The 27,813-nt window shown below is 46.1% G+C and overlaps 1 protein-coding gene across 1 annotated transcript in view; it reads right to left on the bottom strand.

Moving 5' to 3' along the window:
- Nucleotides 1–4,675: 4,675 nt before the first annotated feature.
- LOC149461861 (uncharacterized) overlaps nucleotides 4,676–27,813 on the bottom strand; it is a 102,631-nt gene continuing 79,493 nt past the window's right edge. Inside the window, exon 5 of the mRNA XM_089677723.1 lies at nucleotides 4,676–6,084. Within this exon, the coding sequence (XP_089533849.1) occupies nucleotides 5,216–6,084 (869 nt within the window). The 3' untranslated portion in view covers nucleotides 4,676–5,215. The remainder of the gene's footprint in view (nucleotides 6,085–27,813) is intronic.

The raw sequence follows: 27,813 nt of genomic DNA, 5'->3' as shown, positions 1-27,813 counted from the left end.
TGGCTCTTCCAACATGTCGGCTCTGGGAGTAGTGTCTTCATTTATAACTGGAACACAATCATGTTTCTCAGGAGGAATCTCAGATTCTGACTTCAAACCAAGCATGCCGTCTAAAACAGTAATTGGTCCTGAACTTGGAGAGGAGTATTTAATAGATACATGAACAGTGGAAGTGAGAATGACCTCATACAAACTGGCTCTTTGGGCTGTCATGTGTTGTGTGGGAAGATTCTTCAGAATTTGTAATACATGATGTGTGGTATGTAACACGGTGTTATGTCCCAATGTCATAGCCATAGATGCCTCCACTCCCATTTTCTATCCCTGCATAACTGCCTGTATATATATAATTCCTAACTCTGATGTCAGATTTCATCCTGCCTCTTCTTTCCAGACCTTCTTAAATCTTTTTAGGAACTCCATAGTTGATTCCATACTGCTCTGCTTACAAGCAACTACTGTAGCTAGTGACTGTTAATTTCTGCAATTAACTCCTTCCACATCTGTTTCTGTCCTATGGCAGTTCTCCACTCATAGTCCACAGTCAGTCCAAATGACTCATGAAGCACGTTGGTCCAATCCCAACCTGATTCCATATCATATCCCAAAATTCCATCGATGATTATCCTCATGTCCTGTTGTGAACATTGTTGCCCCTGCATTGCTCTTTTCAAGTAGTTAATGGCAGCAGTGGGGTTTTCCCGGGGATCAGGACAACCCTTTATAATGTCATTAACATCATTCATTTCCATTGGCTCTATCACCACATAATTTCCCACAATGATGGAAGGGTAAGCTTGGATGGCTCCCTCGTCTTCTGTGTCTTTTCTGGACCTCATATAATACCAAATTCTTCTGAATTATCCTGCTCCGGCCAACTCACCTCTCCTGTTGAATCTTCTGACATCTCACTTGCTGCGTCCCTCTCCTGTACTGTCTGCTCTTGTAATATTGATGTCTGTCTGTCTGATTTCATTGCCTTGCTTACTACCTTGCCTTTTTTACTTTTCTCCATCTTGGTCCTGGGCAACGGAGAAGTCACAGTTTACTGCATCTGGTCTAATGTCCTTCCCAATGTAACTTTTGTTTCTTTCCACTCTTTATTAATTTCACGCATTGATAAACTTCAACCTGACTCTTCTTCCGAAGAATCTTCCCCGATCACTGCCAAATGGACTCCTTTATCAGTGAGAGACTCTTGGGCTGGGGCAGAGTGTAAAGCATGTCTCCTCCGATTATGTGACAACAAATAATCCTCATCCTTAGGGAGCTGAGGATACAGCTGAGTATAATCAGGAAGCGCAGTGGCAGGCATCAAAGTGCCATAAAAAGGACTATTACTGTGTTTAGCTACTGGGGCAGAAGGGATTGGTGTCGGGTACTTATATCCTGGGGCATACTTCAACCAATTCAATGCTCCCCCTCTCATATATTTCATATCCCACTCAGGATCTGGACCAAAATAGGGAAAGGCAGTTTTATCCCCTAAACATATCCCCTTTATCATATCCATGTGAAAATCATCATTGTCCCCATCTCTGGGAAAAGGACTGGCACTCCCCATGGTTGAACTCCACCCCGCCAGGCTGTCCACTCATGGGACAACACAATCCCAAGGTGACACTCAGACAACATACTCTTTACATGTCTCATTAGCTGGTAGTTGGGATTTTTCTAGAGCTGATCCGTCTTCCTTAGTAAATTTCTTTAACAGTTTTCTTCCTCTGAATACTTTACACGGTGGCTCCGGAGGGTCTGGGTACTTCCCCTTACCTTGGGAGTTTCCCATCATCACTGCAAAGCAAAGAAGCAATATTATGTGAGCTGGCCTATGTGTTTCTCTCCCGGTGATGACTCTTTGTGCCGGGTGAAGCTGGACTGAACTCATATAGAGCTCCGACTTCTCAACTGCACAAGTGCTTCAAGGCTGAAAATCCCCTGAACAGGTACACCCCTATTGTGACTCCTTCAGACTGTCACCATGCTTTCACCTATCCCAGGTCAATGGAGAAATCTCCTCACTGAGTAGATGGGACGTCTCACAGTCCTACAGAGACTTAGAATACATCTACTGAACAGTTTCTCTAGTTACAAGCGTACATAATCACTGAACACACTGCTCTGTATGATTGTATGGAGGACATACACACATTTCTTATACATCAACCTAGGTTCTGTTTAACCCCGCGAGCTCCCAAAGCTCCAGCGGACAATTGCTTGTGCTACCGCAGCACAGAGGCTTGGTGGAGATAGGGGGCAATCAGGGCAAAGGAAGACAACAAATGCTCACTTACCTCCGATGGCCGATCCTATCCCACTTCTGACACCACTTCTGTCAGGAACATCAATTTATGCCGGCCTCCTCCTCCATACAAACATCCAGTTCAAAGTACTTTGGGAATAATACAAGTCAGACATCTAGATGTGTGATGCAAAATGTGACTTCTTTATTATTCATCAAGCTTTAATAATAAATGAGAATGCGGCATATTTCAGGTGGTTTCCATAAAGCACCAATCAGAATACAGAATAGAGATTTCAGTAAACTTCTCCATGTTGCGTCATAACAAAAATACAACAGGATAGTGACTTCTGTGATTTCTATAAACAAGAAATGTGTTCATAGATACCAGCATTCACATCCCACGGGAACATCTTGTATGTACAACAAACCAGTTAGTAGGCACAAAGCAAAAGTGAGTGAACTATTAACCCTTTCATATAGTAGGTGGAGCTAATTACTGATTCTTAGCAACATCTAAAGGACAAATAGGGTTTTTTTTTAATTTAAAATTAATGATTGGTTTAATCCTGAGGTTTTATTCAATGTATGTTCATTAATAACTACTGTGCTCATAAATGTATGAGTGTGATCTCCAGCATTTGTATGACACCACCCCTAACATAGTAAACTAAAAATACATTGGGGGAGCCGTGACAAATTCTGGCCATATTTTAATAAACACTGATTTCCTATAATCGTCAGCTCCAATTAGTGGCCATAGTGAGGTATTGGTTCCAAAATGCCTCAATCAGCAAAAACAGTTCATTACATTATGGCCACTAGATGGAGCCAATGATCATAGGAAATCACTGTATGAAAAGACCAACATGTGACATGGCTGAATGAATGCTGGTCATATTAGTTCATCTATTCTCTAAGTGGGGTGGTATCTATTGGGCCAATCCCTTTTACAAACCACACATAATATCGCCCTTCAAAGTGAAAACAGAAACGATTTGCAGAAAATCAAAGAGTAGAAATATTTTCCGGTGGATCCCCTCTACCCAGACCCCATATGTAGACATACAGTGAAGGAAATGCGTATTTGCTCCCCTGCTGATGTTGAATGTTCGCCCCTCACAAAGAAATGATCGGTGTAAAAATCGAATGTTCGGTGTATTGTAACACTGAGAGACAGATGCATTTCTGCTGAATTTGTTGTTGCTATTCTAACAAATGATGATTGATCTGCATGTTCATGAGGGAAATAAGGATTTGATCCCCTTCACAAAACATGACTTAGTACTTGGTGGCAAATCTCTTGTTGGCAATCACAGAGGTCAGACGTTTCCTGGAGTTGGCCCCCAGGTTTGCACACATCTCAGGAGAGATTTTGGCCCACTCCTCTTGGCAGAGGTTTGGTGATTGATGTTTGGCAACTCAAACTTTCATCCCCCTTCACAGATTTTAAATCGAATTAGGGTCTAGAGACTGGCTAGGCCACTCCAGGACCTTAATGTGCTTCTTCTTGTGCCGCTCCTTTGTTGCCTTGGCCGTGTGTTTTGGGTCATTGTCATGCTGGAACACCCATCCATGACCCATATTCAATGCCTTGGCTGAGGGAAGAAGGTTCTCACCCAAGATTTGATGGTACATTGCCCAGTCAATCGTCCCTTTGATACGGTGCAGTTGTCCTGTCCCCTTAGCAGAAAAACACCCCCAAAGCAGAATTTTTCCACCACGTTTCACAGTTGGGATGGTGTTCTTGGGGTCATAGGCAGCATTTCTCCTCCTTCAAACACGGCGAGTTGAGTTGATGCCAAAGAGCTGTATTTTGGTCTCCTCTGACCACAACACTTCCCACCAGTCCTCCTCTGCATCATTCAGATGTTCAGTGGCAGACTTCAGATGGGCCTGGACATGTGCTTTCTTGAGCAGAGGGACCTTGCGGGCACTGCAGGATTTCAGTCCTTGTCGGCGTAGTGTGTTACCAATTGTTTTCTTGGTGACTGAGGTCCCAGCTGCCTGGAGATCATTGACAAGATCCTCACGTGTAGTTCTGGGATGATTCCTCACTGTTCTCATGATCATTGACACTCCACGAGGTGAGATCTTGCATGGTGCACCAGACCTAGGGAGACTGACACTTGTTTTGTGTTTCTTCCATTTGTGAATGACTGCACCAACTGTTGTCACCTTCTCACCAAGCTGCTTGGCCATAGTTTGGTAGCCCAGTCCAGCCTTGTGTAGGTCTACAATCTTGTCCCTGACATCCTTGGACAGCTCTTTGGTCTTTGCCATGGTGGAGAGTTTGGAATCTGATGGTTTGATTGCTCCTGTGGACAGGTGTCTTTTATACAGGTAACACAATGAGATTAGCAGCACTCCCTTTAAGAGACTGCTTCTAATCTCAGCTTGTTACCTGTATGAAAGACACCTGGGAGCCAGAAATCCTGCTGAATGATAGGGGATCAAATCCTTCTTTCCCTCATGAACATGCAGATCAGTCATCATTTGTTAGACGCATTTCTGCTGAATTTGTTGTTGTATTCTGTCTCTCAGTGTTACACCGAACATTCCATTGTTAGACCGATCATTTCTGTGTGAGGGGCGAACATTCAGCATCAGCAGGGGGGCAAATACGCATTTCCTTCACTGTATTCTGCACCCCAATGAAAAGTCAGCCCAGTGCTCTAGGTCAGGATTCCATTTTTATTCTTCTGCTATCAACGGCCAACCCGGTCCCACACTTCATCCATGTCTTTGGGGACCTCTGATCTCCTTATGAACTGTTTCTTCCATGATGAAGATCAGCCATGGAGTATATCTGAGGTGTATATCAGGGTGTGCTTCTTCCCCACATGAGAGCTGGGATGTCCAGCAACATTCATCTAGAAGACATTTCCCGCACTCAAGGCACTAATACACCTCCAGGGTTGTGTGGGATCCCTGATGTACAGGAAGACAGGACTTCAGTGAGGAACATTTCCCTCACTCAGGACAGGAAAGTGGCTTCTCCCCTGCATGAGATCTCTGATGTTTATGAAGACAGGACATCTCTGAAAAACCTTTTCCACACTCAGAACAGGAATACGGCTTCTCCCCCGTGTGAGATCTTTGATGTGTGTGAAGATAGGATTTCCGTGTAAAACATTTCCCACACTCAGGACAGGAATACGGCTTCTCCCCCGTGTGAGATCTCTGATGTGTGTGAAGATAGGATTTTCGTAAAAAACATTTCCCGCACTCAGGACAGGAATATGGCTTTTCCCCTGTGTGAGATCTCTGATGTGTGTAAAGATTGGACTTCTGTGAAAAACATTTCCCACACTCAGGACAGGAATACGGCTTGTCCCCTGTGTGAGATCTCTGATGTTCATGAAGACTGAACTTCTGTGAAAAACATTTCCCGCACTCAGGACAAGAATATGGCTTCTCCCCCGTGTGAGATCTTTGATGTTTATGAAGACTGGACTTCTCTGAAAAACATTTTCCACACTCAGGACAGGAATACGGCTTGTCCCCCGTGTGAGATCTCTGATGTTTATGAAGAATGGACATCTCTGAAAAACATTTCCCACACTCAGAACAGGCATACGGCTTCTCCTCCATGTGAGATCTTTGATGTGTGTTAAGATTGGACTTCACTGAAAAACATTTCCCACACTCAGGACAGGAAAATGGCTTTTCCCCTGTGTGAGATCTCTGATGTGTGTGAAGATAGGATTTCCGTGTAAAACATTTCCCGCACTCAGGACAGGAATACGGCTTCTCCCCTGTGTGAGATCTTTGATGTGTGTGAAGATAGGATTTCTGTAAAAAACATTTCCCGCACTCAGGACAGGAATATGGCTTTTCCCCTGTGTGAGATCTCTGATGTGTGTAAAGATTGGACTTCTGTGAAAAACATTTCCCGCACTTAGGACAGGAATATGGCTTGTCCCTCGTGTGAGATCTCTGATGTTCATGAAGACTGAACTTCTGTGAAAAACATTTCCCGCACTCAGGACAAGAATATGGCTTCTCCCCCGTGTGAGATCTTTGATGTTTATGAAGACTGGACTTCTCTGAAAAACATTTTCCACACTCAGGACAGGAATACGGCTTGTCCCCCGTGTGAGATCTCTGATGTTTATGAAGAATGGACATCTCTGAAAAACATTTTCCACACTCAGAACAGGCATACGGCTTCTCCTCCATGTGAGATCTTTGATGTTTGTTAAGATTGGACTTCACTGAAAAACATTTTCCACACTCAGGACAGGAATATGGCTTTTCCCCAGTGTGAGATCTCTGATGTGTGTGAAGATAGGACTTCTGTGAAAAACATTTCCCGCACTCAGGACAGGAATACGGCTTCTCCCCTGTGTGAGATCTTTTATGCACATTAAGTTTGAATTTAGAACAGAAACCCTTCCCGCACTCAGTACAGGAGAACCTCTTCCCTGTTGGAAGGCCGGCCCGGTCCCGCACAGTCTGAGGTTCCTCAGGATACAAGGAATCCGATGGTCCATCTACACTGGGTAGTGCCGGATGGACATTGGAGGGAGCCGGGTTTTCTCCTGGACTATACTGTGTGATGTCCTCATCTTCTACTTTCCAGTCTGGAGACAAAGTGAGACAATCCTCGGAGGTTTTCCTCATCTCCCGGCCATGGACTAAAATACAAAGACAAAGAGGATTACTAGACAGGAGCTGATTGGTTCCCCAAACCAGGACTCCGCCCACATCAGGCAGCTTGGTCTCTGAGGAGCTTACAATTCCACCCTCAAGGGAACTAGGAAATGGCTCCTCTGATCTCCTACCAGGTCATTTCTTTATTCATGGACCTTAGTCAGAGAGTGAGGAAACAACCAGAACTGTCTTTTATAGGAGGGACAGTGATGAGGGAATTATAGGACGAGGGTCCCCACCCCCTCTATTTCTCATCGCCATCTTCCCAACACAAGAAGTACTGCACTTCCTTATTTACTCCATGATTTAGTCATGAAGAACAGCGGGGCTGAGCCCCACCAGAGGTCAGAGAGTGAGGATGGGGGGAGAACAACCAAGATGAAGACTGGACTGATCCTGAAGACCACCATCATTGGGGTATTGACTCCTCCCTCATTATCACTTTCTGTTTAAGGGTCCAAAGTTGGAGGATGTTATCACATTATTATCACCATGTAAACGTCTGTGCTCCAATCACATCATCCGATATAAAATGTCCAGCTGGGAGGAAATGGGTGTAACAAAAGAGAATCCATATTATGTGTATATATAGCAGTGGGGGGAGGGGGAGAGCAGAAGTCAGGACTATGGAATGTACAACATAGAGTATATAGTGCAGGGGTCAGGAGTATGTAATGTACAACATAGAGTATATAGTGCAGGGGTCAGGAGTATGTAATGTACAACATGGAGTATATAGTGCAGGGGTCAGGAGTATATAATGTACAACATAGAGTATATAGTGCAGGGGTCAGGAGTATGTAATGTACAACATAGAGTATATAGTGCAGGGGTCAGGAGTATGTAATGTACAACATAGAGTATATAGTGCAGGGGTCAGGAGTATGGAATGTACAACATAGAGTATATAGTGCAGGGGTCAGGAGTATGTAATGTACAACATAGAGTATATAGTGCAGGGGTCAGGAATATGTAATGTACAACATAGGGTATATAGTGCAGGGGTCAGCAGTATGTAATGTACAACATAGAGTATATAGTGCAGGGGTCAGGAGTATGTAATGTACAACATAGAGTATATAGTGCAGGGGTCAGGAGTATGTAATGTACAACATAGAGTATATAGTGCAGGGGTCAGGAGTATGTAATGTACAACATAGAGTATATAGTGCAGGGGTCAGGAGTATGTAATGTACAACATAGAGTATATAGTGCAGGGGTCAGGAGTATGTAATGTACAACATAGAGTATATAGTGCAGGGGTCAGGAGTATGTAATGTACAAGTTATATAGTATAAGGGTCAGGACTCTCAGTATTAGTATTCTGTAATCAGTGGAAGCTGAAATGTTTACTGTAGACAACATGTAGAGGTGAGCTGGGATTAAACCATCAAGAAACAGGTTAGATTGGAGGTGAGCAAATCCATGGACAGAGGGGTGGCGGGGGACGTGGTATACTTGGACAGAGGGGTGGCTGTGGAAGTGGTATACTTGGACAGAGGGATGGCGGTGGATGTAGTACACTTGGACATAGGGATGATGGTGGACGTGGTATACTTGGACGGAGGGGTGGCTGTGGACGTGGTATACTTGGACAGAGGGGTGGCGGTGGACGAGGTATACTTGGACAAAGGGGTGGCGGTGGATGTGGTATACTTGGACAGAGGGGTGGCGGTGGACGTGGTATACTTGGAAAGAGGGGTGGCTGTGGACGTGGCATACTTGGACAGAGGGGTGGCGGTGGACATGGTATACTTGAACAGAGGGGTGGCGGAGGACGTGGTATACTTGGACAGAGGGCTGGTGGTGGACATGGTATACTTGGACATAGGGGAGGTGGTGGATGTGGTATACTTGGAAAGAGGGGTGGCAGTGGACGTGGTATAGTTGGACAGAGGGGTGGTGGTGGATGTGGTATACTTGGACAGAGGGGTGGCAGTGGACGTGGTATACTTGGACAGAGGGATGGACGTGGTATACTTGGACAGAGGGGTGGCGGTGGGTGTGGTATACTTGGACAGAGGGGTGGCTGTGGACGTGGTATACTTGGACAGAGGGGTGGCTGTGGACGTGGTATACTTGGACAGAGGGATGGCGGTGGACATGGTATACTTGGACAGAGGGGTGGCGGTGGACGTGGTATACTTGGACAGAGGGGTGGCGGTGGACATAGTATACTTGGACAGAGGAGTGGCGGTAGACGTGGTATACTTGGACAGAGGGATGGCGGTGGACGTGGTATACTTGGACAGAGGGGTGGCGGTGGACATGGTATACTTGGACAGAGGGATGGCGGTGGACATGGTATACTTGGACAGAGGGGTGGCGGTGGACATAGTATACTTGGACAGAGGAGTGGCGGTAGATGTGGTATACTTGGACAGAGGGGTGGCTGTGGACGTGGTATACTTGGACAGAGAGATGGCGGTGGACATGGTATACTTGGACAGAGGGGTGGCGGTGGACGTGGTATACTTGGACAGAGGGGTGGCGGTGGACATAGTATACTTGGACAGAGGAGTGGCGGTAGACGTGGTATACTTGGACAGAGGGGTGGCGGTGGACATGGTATACTTGGACAGAGGGGTGGCGGTGGACATAGTATACTTGGACAGAGGAGTGGCGGTAGACGTGGTATACTTGGACAGAGGGATGGCGGTGGACATGGTATACTTGGACAGAGGGGTGGCGGTGGACGTGGTATACTTGGACAGAGGGGTGGCGGTGGACATAGTATACTTGGACAGAGGAGTGGCGGTAGACGTGGTATACTTGGACAGAGGGGTGGCGGTGGACATGGTATACTTGGACAGAGGGATGGCGGTGGACATGGTATACTTGGACAGAGGGGTGGCGGTGGACATAGTATACTTGGACAAAGGAGTGGTGGTAGACGTGGTATACTTGGACAGAGGGGTGGCTGTGGACGTGGTATACTTGGACAGAGAGATGGCGGTGGACATGGTATACTTGGACAGAGGGGTGGCGGTGGACGTGGTATACTTGGACAGAGGGGTGGCGGTGGACGTGGTATACTTGGACAGAGGGGTGGCGGTGGACATAGTATACTTGGACAGAGGAGTGGCGGTAGACGTGGTATACTTGGACAGAGGGGTGGCGGTGGACGTGGTATACTTGGACAGAGGGGAGGCGGTGGACATAGTATACTTGGACAGAGGAGTGGCGGTAGACGTGGTATACTTGGACAGAGGGGTGGCGGTGGACATGGTATACTTGAACAGAGGGGTGGCGGAGGACGTGGTATACATGGACAGAGGGGTGGCGGTGGACGTGGTATACTTGGACAGAGGGGTGGCTTTGGACATGGTATACTTGAACAGAGGGGTGGCGGAGGACGTGGTATACATGGACAGAGGGGTGGCGGTGGACGTGGTATACTTGGACAGAGAGCTCGTGGTGGACATGGTATACTTGGACATAGGGGAGGTGGTGGATGTGGTATACTTGGAAAGAGGGGTGGCAGTGGACGTGGTATAGTTGGACAGAGGGGTGGACGTGGTATACTTGGACAGAGGGGTGGCGGTGGACATGGTATACTCGGACAGAGGGGTGGCGGTGGACGTGGTATACTTGGACAGAGGGGTGGATGTGGTATACTTGGACAGAGGGTTGGCAGTGGACGTGGTATACTTGGACAGAGGGATAGACGTGGTATACTTGGACAGAGGGGTGGCGGTGGGCGTGGTATACTTGGACAGAGGGGTGGCTGTGGATGTGGTATACTTGGACAGAGGGGTGGCTGTGGACGTGGTATACTTGGACAGAGGGGTGGCGGTGGACATGGTATATTTGGACAGAGGGGTGGCGGTGGACATGGTATACTTGGACAGAGGGGTGGTGGTGGACGTGGTATACTTGGACAGAGGGGTGGCGGTGGACATAGTATACTTGGACAGAGGAGAGGCGGTGGACGTGGTATACTTGGACAGAGGGGTGGTGGTGGACGTGGTATACTTGGACAGAGGGGTGGTGGTGGATGTGGTATACTTGGACAGAGGGGTGGAGGTGGACGTGGTATACTTGGACAGAGGGGTGGCGGTGGACGTGGTATACTTGGACAGAGGGGTGGCGGTGGACGTGGTATACTTGGACACAGTTCCCCACACACGGCTAATGTGTAAGGTAAAGTCTATGGGCTGGAAAAATCTGAATGTAAATGGATAGAAAACTGGCTAAAAGATCGTATTCAGAGAGTAGTGGTTAATGATTCATACTCTGCATGGTCTGGGGGTGTCAGTGGTGTACCCCAAAGATCAGTGTTATTAGTGGGGTACCCCAGGGTTCAGTGTTATTAGTGGGGTACCCCAAGGTTCAGTGTTATTAGTGGTGTACCCCAAAGTTCAGTGTTATTAGTGGGGTACCCCAAGGTTCAGTGTTATCAGTGGGGTACCCCAAGGTTCAGTGTTATTAGTGGGGTACCCCAGGGTTCAGTGTTATTAGTGGGGTACCCCAAGGGTCAGTGTTATTAGTGGGGTACCCCAAGGGTCAGTGTTATTAGTGGGGTACCCCAGGGTTCAGTGTTATTAGTGGGGTACCACAAGGGTCAGTGTTATTAGTGGGGTACCCCAGGGATCAGTGTTATTAGTGGTGTACCCCAGGGTTCAGTGTTATTAGTGGGGTACCCCAAGGGTTCAGTGTTATTAGTGGGGTACCCCAGGGTTCAGTGTTGGGACCCTTACTTATTAATATATATATAAACAATATGGGGTGTGAGATTATAAATCCCATTCCAGTCTTTGCAGATGACACCAAGCTGTGCCGGGGAATAACGTCCTTACAGGATGTCTCCAACTTACAAGCCGACCTCAATGCTCTGTGTAATTGGGGGACTATGGGGCCAATGAGGGCTAATGGTGATAAATGTAAGGTTCTGCACTTGGGGGGGCTAAGAATATGCATCATACATACTAGGGGGGTACAACTGGGGGGGGGGCAATGGTAGAGAAAGATCCTGGGGTGTCAATAGTGGAGAAGGATCTGGGGGGAATCAATGTTGGAGAAGAATCTGGGATGCAATTGTGGAGAGGGATCTGGGGGGGGGTCAGTAGTGGAGAAGGATCTGGGGGGGTCAATGGTGGAGAAGGATCTGGGGGGGTCAATAGTGGAGAAGGATCTGGGGGGGTCAATGGTGGAGAAGGATCTGGGGGGGTCAATAGTGGAGAAGTATCTAGGGGGGTCAATGGTGGACAAGGATCTGGGGGTTCTAGTAGATCACAAGCTTAATAATGGCAGCAATGCAAAGCTGCGGGTTCTAAAGCGAGCAAAATCCTCTCTTGTATTAGGAGAGGTATAGACTCCAGAGAGAGATATCACCCCCCCTCCCCTCCCCCCCCCCGGTACAAATCATTAGTAAGACCTCATCTGGAATATGCAGTTCAGTTTTGGGCTCCAATTCATAAAAAGAACATTGGGGAACTGGAGGAAGTACAGAGAAGGGCAACCAAACTGATACGAGGCATAGAGGAGATCAGCTATGAGGAAAGATTAGAGGAACTGAATGTATTCTCTACTGAGAAGAGGAGATTAAGGGGGGGATATGATCTCCATGTATAATACATAAGGGGGGGATATGATCTCCATGTATAATACATAAGGGGGGAATACGATCTCCATGTATAATACATAAGGGGGGGATATGATCTCTATGTATAATACATAAGGGGGGGATATGATCTCCATGTATAATACATAAGGGGGATATGATCTCCATGTATATTACATAAGGGGGGATATGATCACCATGTATAATACATAAGGGGGGGATATGATCTCCATGTATAATACATAAGGGGGGATATAATCTCCATGTATAATACATAAGGGGGATATGATCTCCATGTATAATACCTAAGGGGGATATGATCTCCATGTATAATACATAAGGGGGATATGATCACCATGTATAATACATAAGGGGGGATATGATCACCATGTATAATACATAAGGGGGGATATGATCTCCATGTATAATACATAAGGGGGGATATGATCTCCGTGTATAATACATAAGGGGGGATATGATCTCCATGTATAATACATAAGGGGGGGATATGATCTCCATGTATAATACATAAGGGGGGATATGATCACCATGTATAATACATAAGGGGGGATATGATCTCCATGTATAATACATAAGGGGGGATATGATCTCCATGTATAATACATAAGGGGGATATGATCTCCATGTATAATACATAAGGGGGATATGATCACCATGTATAATACATAAGGGGGGATATGATCTCCATGTATAATACATAAGGGGGGATATGATCTCCATGTATAATACATAAGGGGGGATATGATCTCCATGTATAATACATAAGGGGGATATGATCACCATGTATAATACATAAGGGGGGATATGATCTCCATGTATAATACCTAAGGGGGATATGATCTCCATGTATAATACATAAGGGGGATATGATCACCATGTATAATACATAAGGGGGGATATGATCTCCATGTATAATACATAAGGAGGGATATGATCTCCATGTATAATACATAAGGGGGGATATGATCACCACGTATAATACATAAGGGGGGATATGATCTCCATGTATAATACATAAGGGGGGATATGATCTCCATGTATAATACATAAGGGGGATATGATCACCATGTATAATACATAAGGGGGGGATATGATCTCCATGTATAATACATAAGGGGGATATGATCTCCATGTATAATACATAAGGGGGGGATATGATCTCCATGTATAATACATAAGGGGGGATATGATCTCCATGTATAATACATAAGGGGGGATATGATCTCCATGTATAATACATAAGGGGGAATATGATCACCATGTATAATACATAAGGGGGATATGATCTCCATGTATAATACATAAGGGGGGGATATGATCTCCATGTATAATACATAAGGGGGGATATGATCACCATGTATAATACATAAGGGGGGATATGATCTCCATGTATAATACATAAGGGGGGGATATGATCTCCATGTATAATACATAAGGGGGGATATGATCTCCATGTATAATACAGAAGGGGGATATGATCTCCATGTATAATACATAAGGGGGATATGATCTCCATGTATAATACATAAGGGGGGATATGATCTCCATGTATAATACATAAGGGGGGGATATGATCTCCATACATAATACATAAGGGGGATATGATCTCCATGTATAATACATAAGGGGGGATATGATCTCCATGTATAATACATAAGGGGGGGTATGATCTCCATGTATAATACGTAAGGGGGGGATATGATCTCCATGTATAATACATAAGGGGGGATATCATCTCCATGTATAATACATAAGGGGGGGATATGATCTCCATGTATAATACATAATGGGGGGATATGATCTCCATGTATAATACATAAGGGGGATATGATCTCCATGTATAATACATAAGGGGGGGATATGATCTCCATGTATAATACATAATGGGGGGATATGATCTCCATGTATAATACATAAGGGGGGATTGGGGGGATAAGTGGGGGATTGCTGTAGGAAAGTCCTGGATTCTTTTGTCTGCAGCACAGAGAAGGAAGATTATCCGAGAGAAATCCAGGAATACAGGACGGGGAACACAGCTCAGGAAAGTGACCAGGGGATTACAGGCTGATATCACCCAGTCCCCGCCCTACTCTGGACCAATCAGTGAGCAGTATGGGTGGAGGAATGGATTTAGTGTTCATGACCCACCTGTGCTGATCTCTGTAGGAGTGTCCTCCTCTATAAATGTCCCCGTTATTCCATCCTCCTCCATAGACTGCTGATCATCCCTCACATACGCCTCTTCTTCTTCTGCTTTCACCTCAAATTCTATATCGATTGGATCTCCACTCTAAATCAAGGAAATGAGAGAAAATATCACATAAAATATCCACACATCTTTACAAGTCCATGTTCTAGATGCTCCATCCCACCAACCTTGTAATAGTGAGGGATGGTGTGACCTTCCTGTGTGGAATCCCGGGAATACAGAGGACGGGGACATCTCTCTGGTGGGTTCCCATGACTGGATCCATCTGTAGGAAACACACACACTGACTGAATCCATTGTTTCTATGTGTTTATCAGATGATGGGGGATCTAGGTGGATCCTCCGTACTGCTCTCTCCTTTACAATAAAGTCTCCTCTTACCCGGTGATGTGAGGGGCGGCTGATTGTCCATCATGACGTCCTTGTAGAGATCCTTGTGTCCTTCTAAATATTGATGTGTATCATCATCTGCTGGACATAAAAGATGTCACAGTGACTATGGAGGAAGAGGACAGACAGGACTATGGAGGAAGAGGATGGACATGACTATGGAGGAAAAAGACGGACATGACTATGGAGGAAGAGGAAGGACATGACTATGGAGGAAGAGGACAGACATGACTATGGAGGAAGAGAACAGACATGACTATGGAGGAAGAGGACGGACATGACGGGGGGGGGGGGTTACTGGGTGTAAATAGAACATAACATCTTATTACCGTTTTATGACTGTGGCCTGTGTCTGGTCTGTGTTTGAGAATCAACCTCCCTATTCATGTGATCCTTATCAGTTCCTAATTGGGGCAGAGATGAGTGCTCATTGGGCCATCTCCCTATAAATTTAGATCAGCTTATGGGGGGAGATCAATGATGGGGGGCACAGTCACTGATGGTAGGAGATCACTGATGGGGGGCACAGTCACTGATGGTAGGAGATCACTGATGGGGGGCACAGTCACTGATGGTAGGAGATCACTGATGGGGGGCACAGTCACTGATGGTAGGAGATCACTGATGGGGGGCACAGTCACTGATGGGGTTCTGCTTTTGAGTGAGTGCTGCATTGATGGAGTGCTAAGAACATCCTGTATGCGGCTTTGAGGCCTTTTCTTTTTATGGTTGGTACTGTGTATTTACCTAGTTTTTTGTCTTCCCTGCAGGCCTTCATACAAGGGCTGGACTGGGTGGGTGGAGCGGTAGAATAGGAGTGATTATTGTATAGAATAGGGACATGTGGGGTTACATGCAAAAGTTCCATGTCTGAAAGGTTCCACAGAGTGAATCAGCAATTTCTGACATATCGTGAGGACCAAGTCATCAGTTTGAATGAAAGACAAGACTTCTGTTTTTGGTTATTTTCATGCGTTTTGTTCCTTTCTGTCTTTTTTTCTTTCCTTATGTGAGTAAATACACGGGAACTTTTTTTTTGGCAATTGTAATATAAGTTTCTCTTGACATTTGCAGAAATATGCTTTGTTTTATGTAAAAATGGAACTTTATTTGATTTTTTTTGGAACCATGGTAAAACTGACTTTTATTTTGATATATTTATAATAAAAGAATTGAAAAAAAAAATTGATGGAGTGCTAAGAAGCAGTTGAACTAAAGCAGAACTCAAGCAGCAGGAAGATACAACAAGAAACGCTGGACAGACTGGGAGCAAACACCCCGGGAAAGATCTCTTACAAGTCTAAGTCCCACTCCGTGTGCCTTTCATATGTCCCCTCTACTTCTCCTTTTCATATTACTTTCCTGCGTTCCCAAAATCTCACTTCTTTACCCCTCTACTCCACCCCAAAACTTGTACATCTCCCCCTCACTGCTACCATCTCCCTACTACTGCTCTCATCACCTCCTGCTGACCCAAACACCAGGACTGGAAGGCATGTGCGCTCATGTACATCCCACTCCCATCTTACTTTCCTCACCCTTCTTCTTCTCCTAACCTCTGGGGATATCTCCCCAAACCCTGGACCTCCACTATCCCACCTCCACACCAGGCACCCTCCTTCTTCTCCTAACCTCTGGGGAAATCTCCCCAAATCCTGGTCCTTCACTATTTCCCCCTGCACCAGGCTCCTTCCTTCTTCTTACTTCTGGGGATATCTCCCCAAACCCTGGTTCTCCAGTATCTCACCCCCACACCAGGCACCCTCCTTCTCCTAACCTCTGAGGATATCTCCCCAAACCCTGGTCCTCCACTATCTCACCCCCGCACCAGGCATCCTCCTTCTAACCTCTGGGGATATCTCCCCAAACCTTGGACCTCCACTATCTCACCCCCACACCAGGCACCCTCCTTCTCCTAATCTCTGGGAATATCTCCCCAAACCCTGGTCCTCCAGTATCTCACCTCCACACCAGGCACCCTCCTCCTTCTCCTAACCTCTGGGGATATCTCCCCAAACACTGGTCCTCCAGTATCTCACCCCCACACCATGCACCCTCCTTCTCCTAATCTCTGGGAATATCTCCCCAAACCCCGGTCCTCCACTATCTTACCTCCACACCAGGCATCCTCCTTCTCCTAACCTCTGGGGATATCTCACCAAACCCTGGTCCTCCACTATCTCACCCCCACACCAGGCATCCTCCTCCTAACCTCTGGGGATATCTCCCCAAACCGTGGTCCTCCACTATCTCACCCCCACACCAGGCACCCTCCTTCTCCTAATCGCTGGGGATATCTCCCCAAACCCTGGTCCTCCACTATCTCACCCCCTCACTAGGCACCCTCCTTCTCCTAACCTCTCGGGATATCTGCCCAAACCCTGGTTCTCCACTATCTCACGCCAGCACCCTCCTCCTTCTCCTAACCTCTGGGGATAGCTCCCCAATCCCTGGTCCTCCACTAACTCACTCGACACCCTCCTTCTCCTAGCCTCTGGGGATAGCTCCCCAAACCCTGGTCTCCAACTATCTCACCCCCGCACCAGGCATCCTTCTTCTCCTAACCTCTGGGGATAGCTCCCCAAACCCTGGTCCTCCACTATCTCACCCCCACACCAGGCACCCTCCTTCTCCTTACCTCTGAGGATCTCCCCAAACCCTGGTTCTCCAGTATCTCACCCCCGCAGCAAGCATCCTTCTTCTCCTAACCTCTGGGGATATCTCACCAAACCCTGGTCCTCCAGTATCTCACCCCAGCACCAGGCATCCTCCTTTTCCTAACCTCTGGGAATATCTCCCCAAACCCTGGTCCTCCAGTATTTCCCCCGCACACCAGGCACCCTCTTTCCTCCAGGAATAGCCGCAATCCCCTCAATTTAATAGGAGTCCTCGTGCTCCCAAAAACCACCCTCCCTTTTTCATGTGCGCTCTGGAATGCCCGCTCTGTCTGTAATAATCTCACCTCTGTCTATGACCTTTTTGTCTCCCGCTCCCTTAACCTACTAGCAATTACAGAAACCTGCTTCCCCCGCAGCACTTTCCTATGGAGGCCTCCTCTGGACCCACTCACCCAGACCCAGTGGTCAGAAAGGTGGTGGGGTTGGTTTGCTTCTATCCCCACTGAGCACCTTTCAAGTCCTCCATAACCCTCCCTCGCTATCCTTCTCTTCTTCCCAGACTCACTGCATCCGGCTGTTTTCTCCCATTTCTCTGAGGATTGCAGTGATCTATCGTCCTCCTGGACCCGTGTCCCGCTTTCTTGATGATTTCTCCGCCTGGCTGCCCTACTTTCTTTCCTCTGAACTACCCGCTATCATTCTCAGAGATTTTACCATCCCTATTAATGTCAACAACCCGGCTACATCCCAACTCTTCAACATAACCTCATCTTTTGCATTAGCACAATGTATACCGTCCTCCACTCACTCTGATGGGAATACATTACACCTTGTTTTCTTCCATCTTTGCACACCCTACAACCTCACAAACACCCCCTTTCCTCTCTCTGATCACAATCTCATCACCTTCACAGTCTCTTCGTCTTCAAACACCTATCCCTCCAAGCAGCCAACAATTACCCGCAGAAACCTTCACAACTTGAACCCGGCTCCTTTCCACTCTGCAACTGACCTCCTCTATGACAGAATCAATGCCCTGTCCTGCCCTGACCTGGCCACTGCTGTCTACAACAGTTCACTGTCATCCACATTAGACTGACTTGCTCCTCTAACAACACGAAGCATCAGGCCCCAACCATTACAACCGCAGCAGACTGACCACACCGCACCGGACATCTTAAACAACATAGTCATGCGCTGGAGCGATTGTGGCGTAAAACCAAATCTCAACAAGCATAAATCTGCTTTCTTCACATACAATTCCTCCCTCCATGCTGCCAAACAAGACGACTTTCTCACTCTTATTAATAGCTTGTCATCCAGTCCTCCTCGTCTCTTCTCTATTTTCTCCACCTCCACCTCCACCCAGTACCTCACTCACTGCTCATGAGATTGCAAATCATTTCAAAAACTAGATTGATGCAATTCATAGCGGCATCACCACTGCACAGACATCCATCCCACTTAGCATACCTTATACTAAACCTCCCTCAACACTTTCCTCTTCTGACCTCGCTACTACCGAAGAGGTCACTAAGGTTTTCTCAGAAGCCCGTCTCACTACCTGCCCCCTGGATCCTGTCCCCTCACAACTACTATGGTCACCCTCTTGTTCCATCCTATGCTCCCTCACTCACATCTTCAAACTCTCCCTCTCTACTGGTGCCTTCCCCTCCCCTCTAAAGCATGCGCACATCACTCCCATACTTAACAAGCCCTCCCTGGACCCCACCAACCTGAACAACTTAAGACCCATCTCCCTGCTGCCATTTACCTCTAAACTCCTAGAATGCTTAGTCTACAATCGCCTGAGCTCCCACCTCACCGACAACAACCTTCTTCACCCTTTACAGTCTGGCTTTCACTCACTACACTCCACTGAAACTGGACTACTAAAACTCACTAATGATCTACTAACTGCTAAAACCAATGGCCACTACTCCGTACTCATCCCAACCAATGGCCACTACTCCATACTCATCCCAACCAATGGTCACTACTCCGTACTCATCCCAACCAATGGCCACTACTCCGTACTCATCCCAACCAATGGCCACTACTCCGTACTCATCCCAACCAATGGCCACTACTCCGTACTCATCACAACCAATGGCCACTACTCCGTACTCATCACAACCAATGGCCACTACTCCGTACTCATCCCAACCAATGGCCACTACTCCATACTCATCCCAACCAATGGCCACTACTCCGTATTAATCCCAACCAATGGTCGCTATTCCCTTCTCATCCCAACCGATGGTCACTACTCCGTACTCTTCCCAACCAATGACCACTACTCCATACTCATCCCAACCAATGGCCACTACTCTGTATTAATCCCAACCAATGGTCGCTATTCCCTTCTCATCCCAACCAATGGCCACTACTCCGTACTCATCCCAGCCAATGGCCACTACTCCGTACTCATCCCAGCCAATGGCCACTACTCCGTACTCATCCCAGCCAATGGCCACTACTCCGTACTCATCCCAGCCAATGGCCACTACTCCGTACTCATCCCAACCAATGACCACTACTCCGTACTCATCCCAACCAATGACCACTACTCCGTACTCATCCCAGCCAATGGCCACTACTCCGTACTCATCCCAACCAATGGTCAACACTCCATACTCATCCCAACCAATGGCCACTACTCCATACTCATCCCAGCCAATGGCCACTACTCCATACTCATCCCAGCCAATGGCCACTACTCCATACTCATCCCAGCCAATGGCCACTACTCCATACTCATCCCAACCAATGGCCACTACTCCGTACTCATCCCAGCCAATGGCCACTACTCCGTACTCATACCAGCCAATGGCCATTACTCCGTACTCGTACTACTTAACCTCTCTGCGGCTTTTGATATGGTTGACCACCCCCTCCTCAAAAAACTACACTCTCTTGGCCTCCGAAACTTTACTCTCTCCTGGTTCTCCTCCTACCTATCGCAGCACTCCTTCAGTGTTACCGATAACTCTGCCTCCTCCTCTTCACTCCCTCTCTCTGTAGGGGTCCCTCAAGGCTCTGTCCTTGGACCCCTTCTCTTCTCCATCTACACCTCCTCCCTTGGTCACTTGATAAACTCCCACGGCTTTAAGTACCATCTCTTTGCTGATGACACACAAATCTATCTTTCTACCCCTTACCTTGGCTCTTCAGTCTCCTCCTCACCTCACCTGTCTCCTCTCGCATTACTAACCTACTAAGTGACATATCGGCATGGATGTCACTCCACTTCCTCAAACTTAATATTTCCAAAACTGAGCTCTTAGGATTCTCCCCAGCCTGTGCCCCCTCCCCGGACTTCTCCATCAAGATCAATAATACAATCATCAGTCCCTCCCCTCATGCCAGGGTACTAGGTGTAATGCTAGACTCCCATCTGTCCTTTCACCGCCAAATCCAATCACTGTCCAAATCTTGTAGACTTCACCAAGACAACATCTCCAAGATACGCCCGTTCCTAACCTCGGAAACAACTAAGCAACTTATTCCCTCCCTTGTTATATCTCACCTTGACTATTGTAACTCCCTCCTCATTGGCCAACCTCATCGCAGGCTATCCCCTCTTCAGTCTGTCATGAATGCTGCTGCCAGACTCATCCACCTTACTAACCACTCCATATCTGCCATCCCTCTCTGCCAATCCCTCCACTGGCCTCCACTCAGTATCCTCCACCCCTCTCTGCCAATCCCTCCACTAGCCTCCAACCCTCTCTTCCAATCCCTCCACTGGCCTCCACTCAGTATACTCCACCCCTCTCTGCCAATCCCTCCACTGGCTTCCCGTTGCCCAATAGATAAAATTCAAAACACTAACAATAACATATAAAGCCATTTATAACTCTGCTCCAAATTACATCACCGATCTTGTCTCCAAATATCACCCAAACTGTACTCTCCGCTCCTTGCAAGACCTCCTACTCTCTAGCTCCCTTGTCTCCTCCTCCCATGTTAATCTCCAGGACTTCTCCAGAACTTCCCCCATCCTCTGGAACTCTCTACCCCAATTTATCAGACTATCACCTACTCTGCTCACTTTTAGGCGATCTCTGAAAACCTATCTCTTCAGGGAAGCCTATCCTGCTCTCAGCTAATACTGGAATCTTCTACTCTTCCAACCAGTCCATCCCCCACAGTTACTACCTTTTGTACCACTAGCCCCTCCCTCGTAGATTATAAACTCCCAGGATCAGGCCCTCAAATCCCTGTTGTATTGAACTGTATTAATAATATATATAATTACTTGCGAGCCATTGAGGTATAATAAATAAATATATAGGTCAGCAGGCATCTATTCACATCCTCATATAAATGTGTTTTGTAGTAATGTACAGTAAATTGATTGCTTATTGCCACGCCCTAAATGTGAGATATGAATACTTCCAGAAATAATGAACCTTCCAAATCAACTTATTACAACTTTAAAATAAATAATAAAATGTGAAAAAAACAAAAAAAATATCATAATATTAGTAATTTAAATAAGAAATGAATAGTGTCCAAAAAAATCAACACAAATTCGATTAAAGTTGATTAGTCAAACAAGATTGCAGGTGGATTCTTGCTGGAATATAGATACTTCTATGCGCTCACCTTCCATTCAGCCCACTGCTGAGCTAACACAGCTTTGTGATGTTTATCCTTCATGGAGATCTTTAGAGACTCCCTTGGATACTCCTGATGGTTGATAATGGATGATTGTGGGTCTGTGGGTTAGTTTTTTCTCATGGCAATAAAAAGTGCTCCATCTCCTTGTATTATTCCTCATTGGTATAGTGGGAAAGAGAAAGATACATGGTGCCTTATCGTTTTTTAAAAGAACAATTTTATTCACAACTGCTTCTTATGCACTCACAAGTATTCAGTATAAAAAGAGCTGAGTTAAAATCAGTGAAACCGCTAAATGCGTGTGACAGGTCTGCGTGGCGGCTCACACTCGTTACATAGACTTATACTCGCCGTGAAGTTGGGTTGCTGCGGTGACGTAAAAAAGCCCCTCCCCAATGCGTTGCGCCACAGGGACACGTGGCTTCATCCGGGGGGTGATCACAGGGACCACGTGTCCCTATGGCGCAACGCGTTGGGGAGGGGCTTTGACGTCACCACAGCAACCCGACTTCACGGCGAGTGTAAGTCTATGTGACGAGTGTGAGCAACCACGCAGGAGACCTGTCACACACGCATGTAGCGGTTTCACTGATTTTAACTCAGCTCTTTTTATACTGAATACTTGTGAGTGCATAAGAAGAAGTTGTGAATAAAATTGTTCTTTTAATAAACGATAAGGCACCATGTATCTTTCTCTTTCCCACTATACCAACGAGGAATAATACAAGGAGATGGAGCACTTTTTATTGCCATGAGAAAAAACTAACCCACAATCATCTTTAACCACATGCCGCCCAGCCACTGTAGAAATACGGCGGCAGGGCACCACGGCCAGGCAAAACCACGTTTTAAAACATGTGTTTTTAAAACAGGTAGGGGGCACGTGAGAGGTGCGCCGCCACCCTACATGTCCCGCCGATCATGGCCACGGATGACACTCGACGGGTCACAGCCGGTTGTTATCAGCTATGTCCTGGCGATTAGTGGCAATCAGTGACAGAGAGCACAGCTGCAGTAGCTGTGCTTTCTGTCAGTTCCCTGACAGCTCCTGACAAAGCTGATCGGGACAGAAGAGTTTATGTGTCCTGATTAGCGGTGTCCCGTGCAGTACACACCCCGCCCCCTAGTAAAACACTCCCCTCACACAGATAACCCTTTCCCTGAATAATAAACTTAACCCCTTCCTCCCCAGTGCCATTAGTACAGTGTCAGTTGTTTTTTTGCACTGATCACTGTATTGGTGTCACTGGGGATGTCAGTGACCCCAAGTCAGTTCCCCCCCAGTGTCAGAATGTCCATTGCAGTCCCACCATAAGTCGCTGATCGCCACCATTATTAGTATAAAAAAAAGTAAAAATCCCAGTATCTTTCCCGCCATTTGTAAACACTATAACTTTCACGTAAACCAATTAGTTTACACGTATTGGGGTTTTTTGTAGCAAAGACATGTCACAGAATGCATTTTGGCAGAAATCTATGACTAAATTTTATTTTTTTTTACTGGACATGTTTTATAGCAAAAAGTCCAAAATATTGTTTTTTTTCCTCAAAATTGTCAGCCTTTTTTTATAGCGCAAAAAATAAAAAATGCACAGGCGATCAAATACCACCGAAAGAAAGCGCAATTTGTGGATGAAAAAGGACATAAATTTCATTATGTACCATATTGCATGACCGCGCAATTGTCCGTTAAACTAGTGCAGCGCTGTATAGCAGAAAAATGGTGTAAATTACAGTATCTATACCATAGTTTGTAGACGCTATAACTGTCACACAAAGCAATCAATATACACTTATTGGGATTTTTTTTACCAAAAACATGGAGCAGAATACATTTTGACCTAAATTTATAACCAACTTTGAGTTTACTATATATTTTTTATAGCTGAAAGTAAAACATATTGTTTTTCTTCAAAAAATTTTTTTGTTTATAGCGTGAAAAATAAAAAGGTGATCAAATACCACCGAAAGAAATCTCTATTTGTGTGAAAAAAGGACGTAAATTTTGTTTGGGTGCAGCATTGCATGACCGCGCAATTATCAGTTGAATTAGTGCAGCGCCGAGTAGCAAAAAGAGGCGTGTTCATTACGGGGGGGGGTAAATCCTCAGGAGGGCAAGTGGATAATCAACCATCAGGAGTATCCAAGGGAGTCTCTAAAGATCTCCATGAAGGATAAACATCACAAAGCTGTGTTAGCTCAGCAGTGGGCTGAATGGAAGGTGAGCGCATAGAAGTATCTATATTCCAGCAAGAATCCATCTGCAATCTTGTTTGTATTGTTGCTGTATTGTCTCCCTCCATTATGTAAAGCGCTGAGCAAACTGTTGGCGCTATATAAATCCTTTATAATAAGTACTCCTTTACTGCCACATCCACCAACCTCTCCGATCTCCTTCAGACCGCATGGAGCTTCTTATCTTTATTCCAGATCACTTCCTGTCTGTTCCTGACATCACTTCCTGTTCATATTCCATAGAGAAGTCCTGTCTGGGTAGTAGAAATGAGATCACCATCTTGTGGAGTTCAGAGGAACTGCAGCCCCAAGAAATGTCTCCTAATACCAATACCTGCATTGTATCTACCTTACAGAGATACCAGGGAAGATCAAAAACAACTAAAAAATGTAAGAAACAATAAACCTAACTTTTATGCAACCAACTGTTTAACAAAGATATTTTACTACAGATAGAAAAGTCTTAAAGACAGAGAACACAAGATAAAAACAAAATGCATAATAAAACAGAGACCTCTAAAATCTGACACACTACCCATAATGTCCCAGCCTTCATATCAGAGAGAGACAGACTACCCAGAATGTCCTGTCCTTCATATTAGAGACCGAGACAGACTACCCAGAATGTCCTGTCCTTCATATCAAAGAGAGAGACTACCCAGAATGTCCCGTCCTTCATATCAGAGAGAGACAGACTACCCAGAATGTCCTGTCCTTCATATCAGAGAAAGACAGACTACCCAGAATGTCCCATCCTTCATATTAGAGACCGAGACAGACTACCCAGAATGTCCTGTCCTTCATATCAGAGAGAGAGACAGACTACCCATAAGGTCCCAGCCTTCATATCAGAGAGAGACTGACTACCCAGAATGTCCCGTCCTTCATATCAGAGACCGAGACAGACTACCCAGAATGTACCATCCTTCATTTCAGAGAAAGACAGACTACCCAGAATGTCCCATCCTTCATATCAGAGAGAGAGAGACAGACTATCCAGAATTTCCTGTCCTTCATATCAGAAGACCAAGAAAGACTACTCAGAATCTCCCATCCTTCCTATCAGAGAGAGACAGACTACCCAGAATGTCCAGTCCTTCATATCAGAGAGAGACAGACTACCCAGAATGTCCCGTCCTTCCTATCAGAGAGAGACAGACTACCCAGAATGTCCCATCCTTCATATCAGAGATAGACAGACTACCCAGAATGTCCCATCCTTCGTATCAGAGGCTGAGACAGACTACCAAGAATCTCCCTTCTTCATAGCAGAGACCGAGACAGACTACCCAGAATATCCCGTCCTTCATATCAGAGAGAGGCAGACTACCCAGAATGTCCCGTTCTTCATGTCAGCGACCGAGACAGACTACCCAGAATGTCCCATCCTTCATATCAGAGACCAAGACAGACTACCCAGAATGTCCCATCCTTCCTATCAGTCAGAGACAGACTACCCAGAATGTCCCGTCCTTCCTATCAGAGAGAGACAGACTACCCAGAAAGTCCCGTCCTTCATATCAGAGACCGAGATAGACTACCCAGAATCTTCCATCCTTCCTGTCAGAGAGAAACATACTACCCAGAATGTCCCATCCTTCATATCAGAGACCGAGACAGACTACCCAGAATGTCCCATCCTTCATATCAGACAGCCAGCCAGCTCTTGAGGATAGGAAAGAACCCTAAGAGTTCTTAAGGGCTTGACTAGAAGTGGAAAAAGTGCCAAGACACCTCCACAGGGGTAAGCAGTGAGAAGAAATATGGCGCAACCCATATGGTGCACAAAACACCAGCAGGTCATAAGGATGCACAGGGACCCATGTGCCTAAACACCCATCATTGCCTCTAAGAAAAACTGCCGACATCTAATCACGGAGCATGGTCCAACAAAGCATCCTCAGCTGAGGAGAGGGGAAGGGGGAAGGATCCTAGATTGTCTACCTGATTAGGAACAGGAGCAAGGGAAGGAGTCTGGAGGAACTGCACATCTGTCTTCAAATGAGAACTTAAGCTCCAGTGACCAGGTCCCACAAAGGTCTCCAGGCAGACCCCCTACCTGCTGAGGGGGCTAGCAGCAGGACCCAAGCATGATCTTCTTGCTGATAATGTGGAGAGCACAGGGCCATCCAGCAATTAAATCTTCCTGCCAGGTGGGAAATCAACAGCTTTCAGGTACTGAATCAGAAGAGTACCAGACGGCAAATTCTTATCTCCAAAGAGGACAGTAATAAAACATAACACTCTCAGTGTAGTACAGCATAGGGACTAGGCCACTAGACCTGCCACAGAGAAAACTCCCAGACCGTTCCATAGGGGAAGACTCTTCAACAAGTGAGGGATTTCCAGTGGAGCTCAGGTCAGAGTACCAAGTCATGGAGGGGATGCTTGATGAGACGGGAACTGTTCTCAGAAAACAGATTGGAGCCCCAAGACTTCATGGTGAAGGGAAGAAAATACCCCTTTCAGACAAAAAGGCAGACAAGTAATATCTGGAAGTACTTGGTCTAGAGAGACCATTTGGATGTTTTGCCCCAAGTTCAGGCTCCCAGGCATGAGGGATTGATGACAAGGACTGAGTTACAATTGAAAAAGGGAGTCTAAATTGTGAGAGTAATCCCTTGGATTACTGAAAAATGAGGAAGGGAGAATGATCCTGACTTATAAGGGGAGGAATTAAACCCTAAAGCACAGGTGTCAAACTGATGACCCTCCAGCTGTTGCCAAACTTCATGTCCCATGAGGCATTGCAAGATTGACAGTTACAAGCATGACTCCCAAAGGCAGAGGCATGATGGGACTTAAAAAACCCCAAGGCCTGGAAAAAAAAGGCTGATTCTCCAGATGATTGGTAGTACATCTTGTAGTGCCTCTTGAAGAGATTTATCAAAAACATAACTTTATTTCAACAGCAGACCAGCCTAGCCACCTGTTAAGAGTTAAATTTTCTTGGGTAGAATTCAAGTGACCTTCTAGTGAATCACACACAATGAGTGGAAGAGACTTGTTCCAGACACAATATACTATTGAAATGCCTCCAGGTGATCAAACAAAGTCCCCGAGGAAGATAATGGTGGGATCTGATGTTGGTTACTCTAAGACCTGACAAAAGTATGTTTTCTAAACAATTGCCATTGTCTGTGGAAAATTAGGAAATTTCACCTGCAAGAAAGTTAATTATAAAATCAAACACTACTATGTGGACTCCAAACAGTGAGTCATCACACCTAAACAAGAACAATGATGAGACGGA

The sequence above is a fragment of the Staurois parvus genome, unplaced genomic scaffold, assembly GCF_062004578.1.
Source record: "Staurois parvus isolate SC_StPar_1 unplaced genomic scaffold, SC_StPar_1.0 ptg000191l, whole genome shotgun sequence".
Taxonomy (NCBI): Eukaryota; Metazoa; Chordata; class Amphibia; order Anura; family Ranidae; genus Staurois; species Staurois parvus.
The sequence above is the reverse complement of the archived record's forward strand: the minus strand, read 5'-3'. Positions and strand labels throughout refer to the sequence as shown.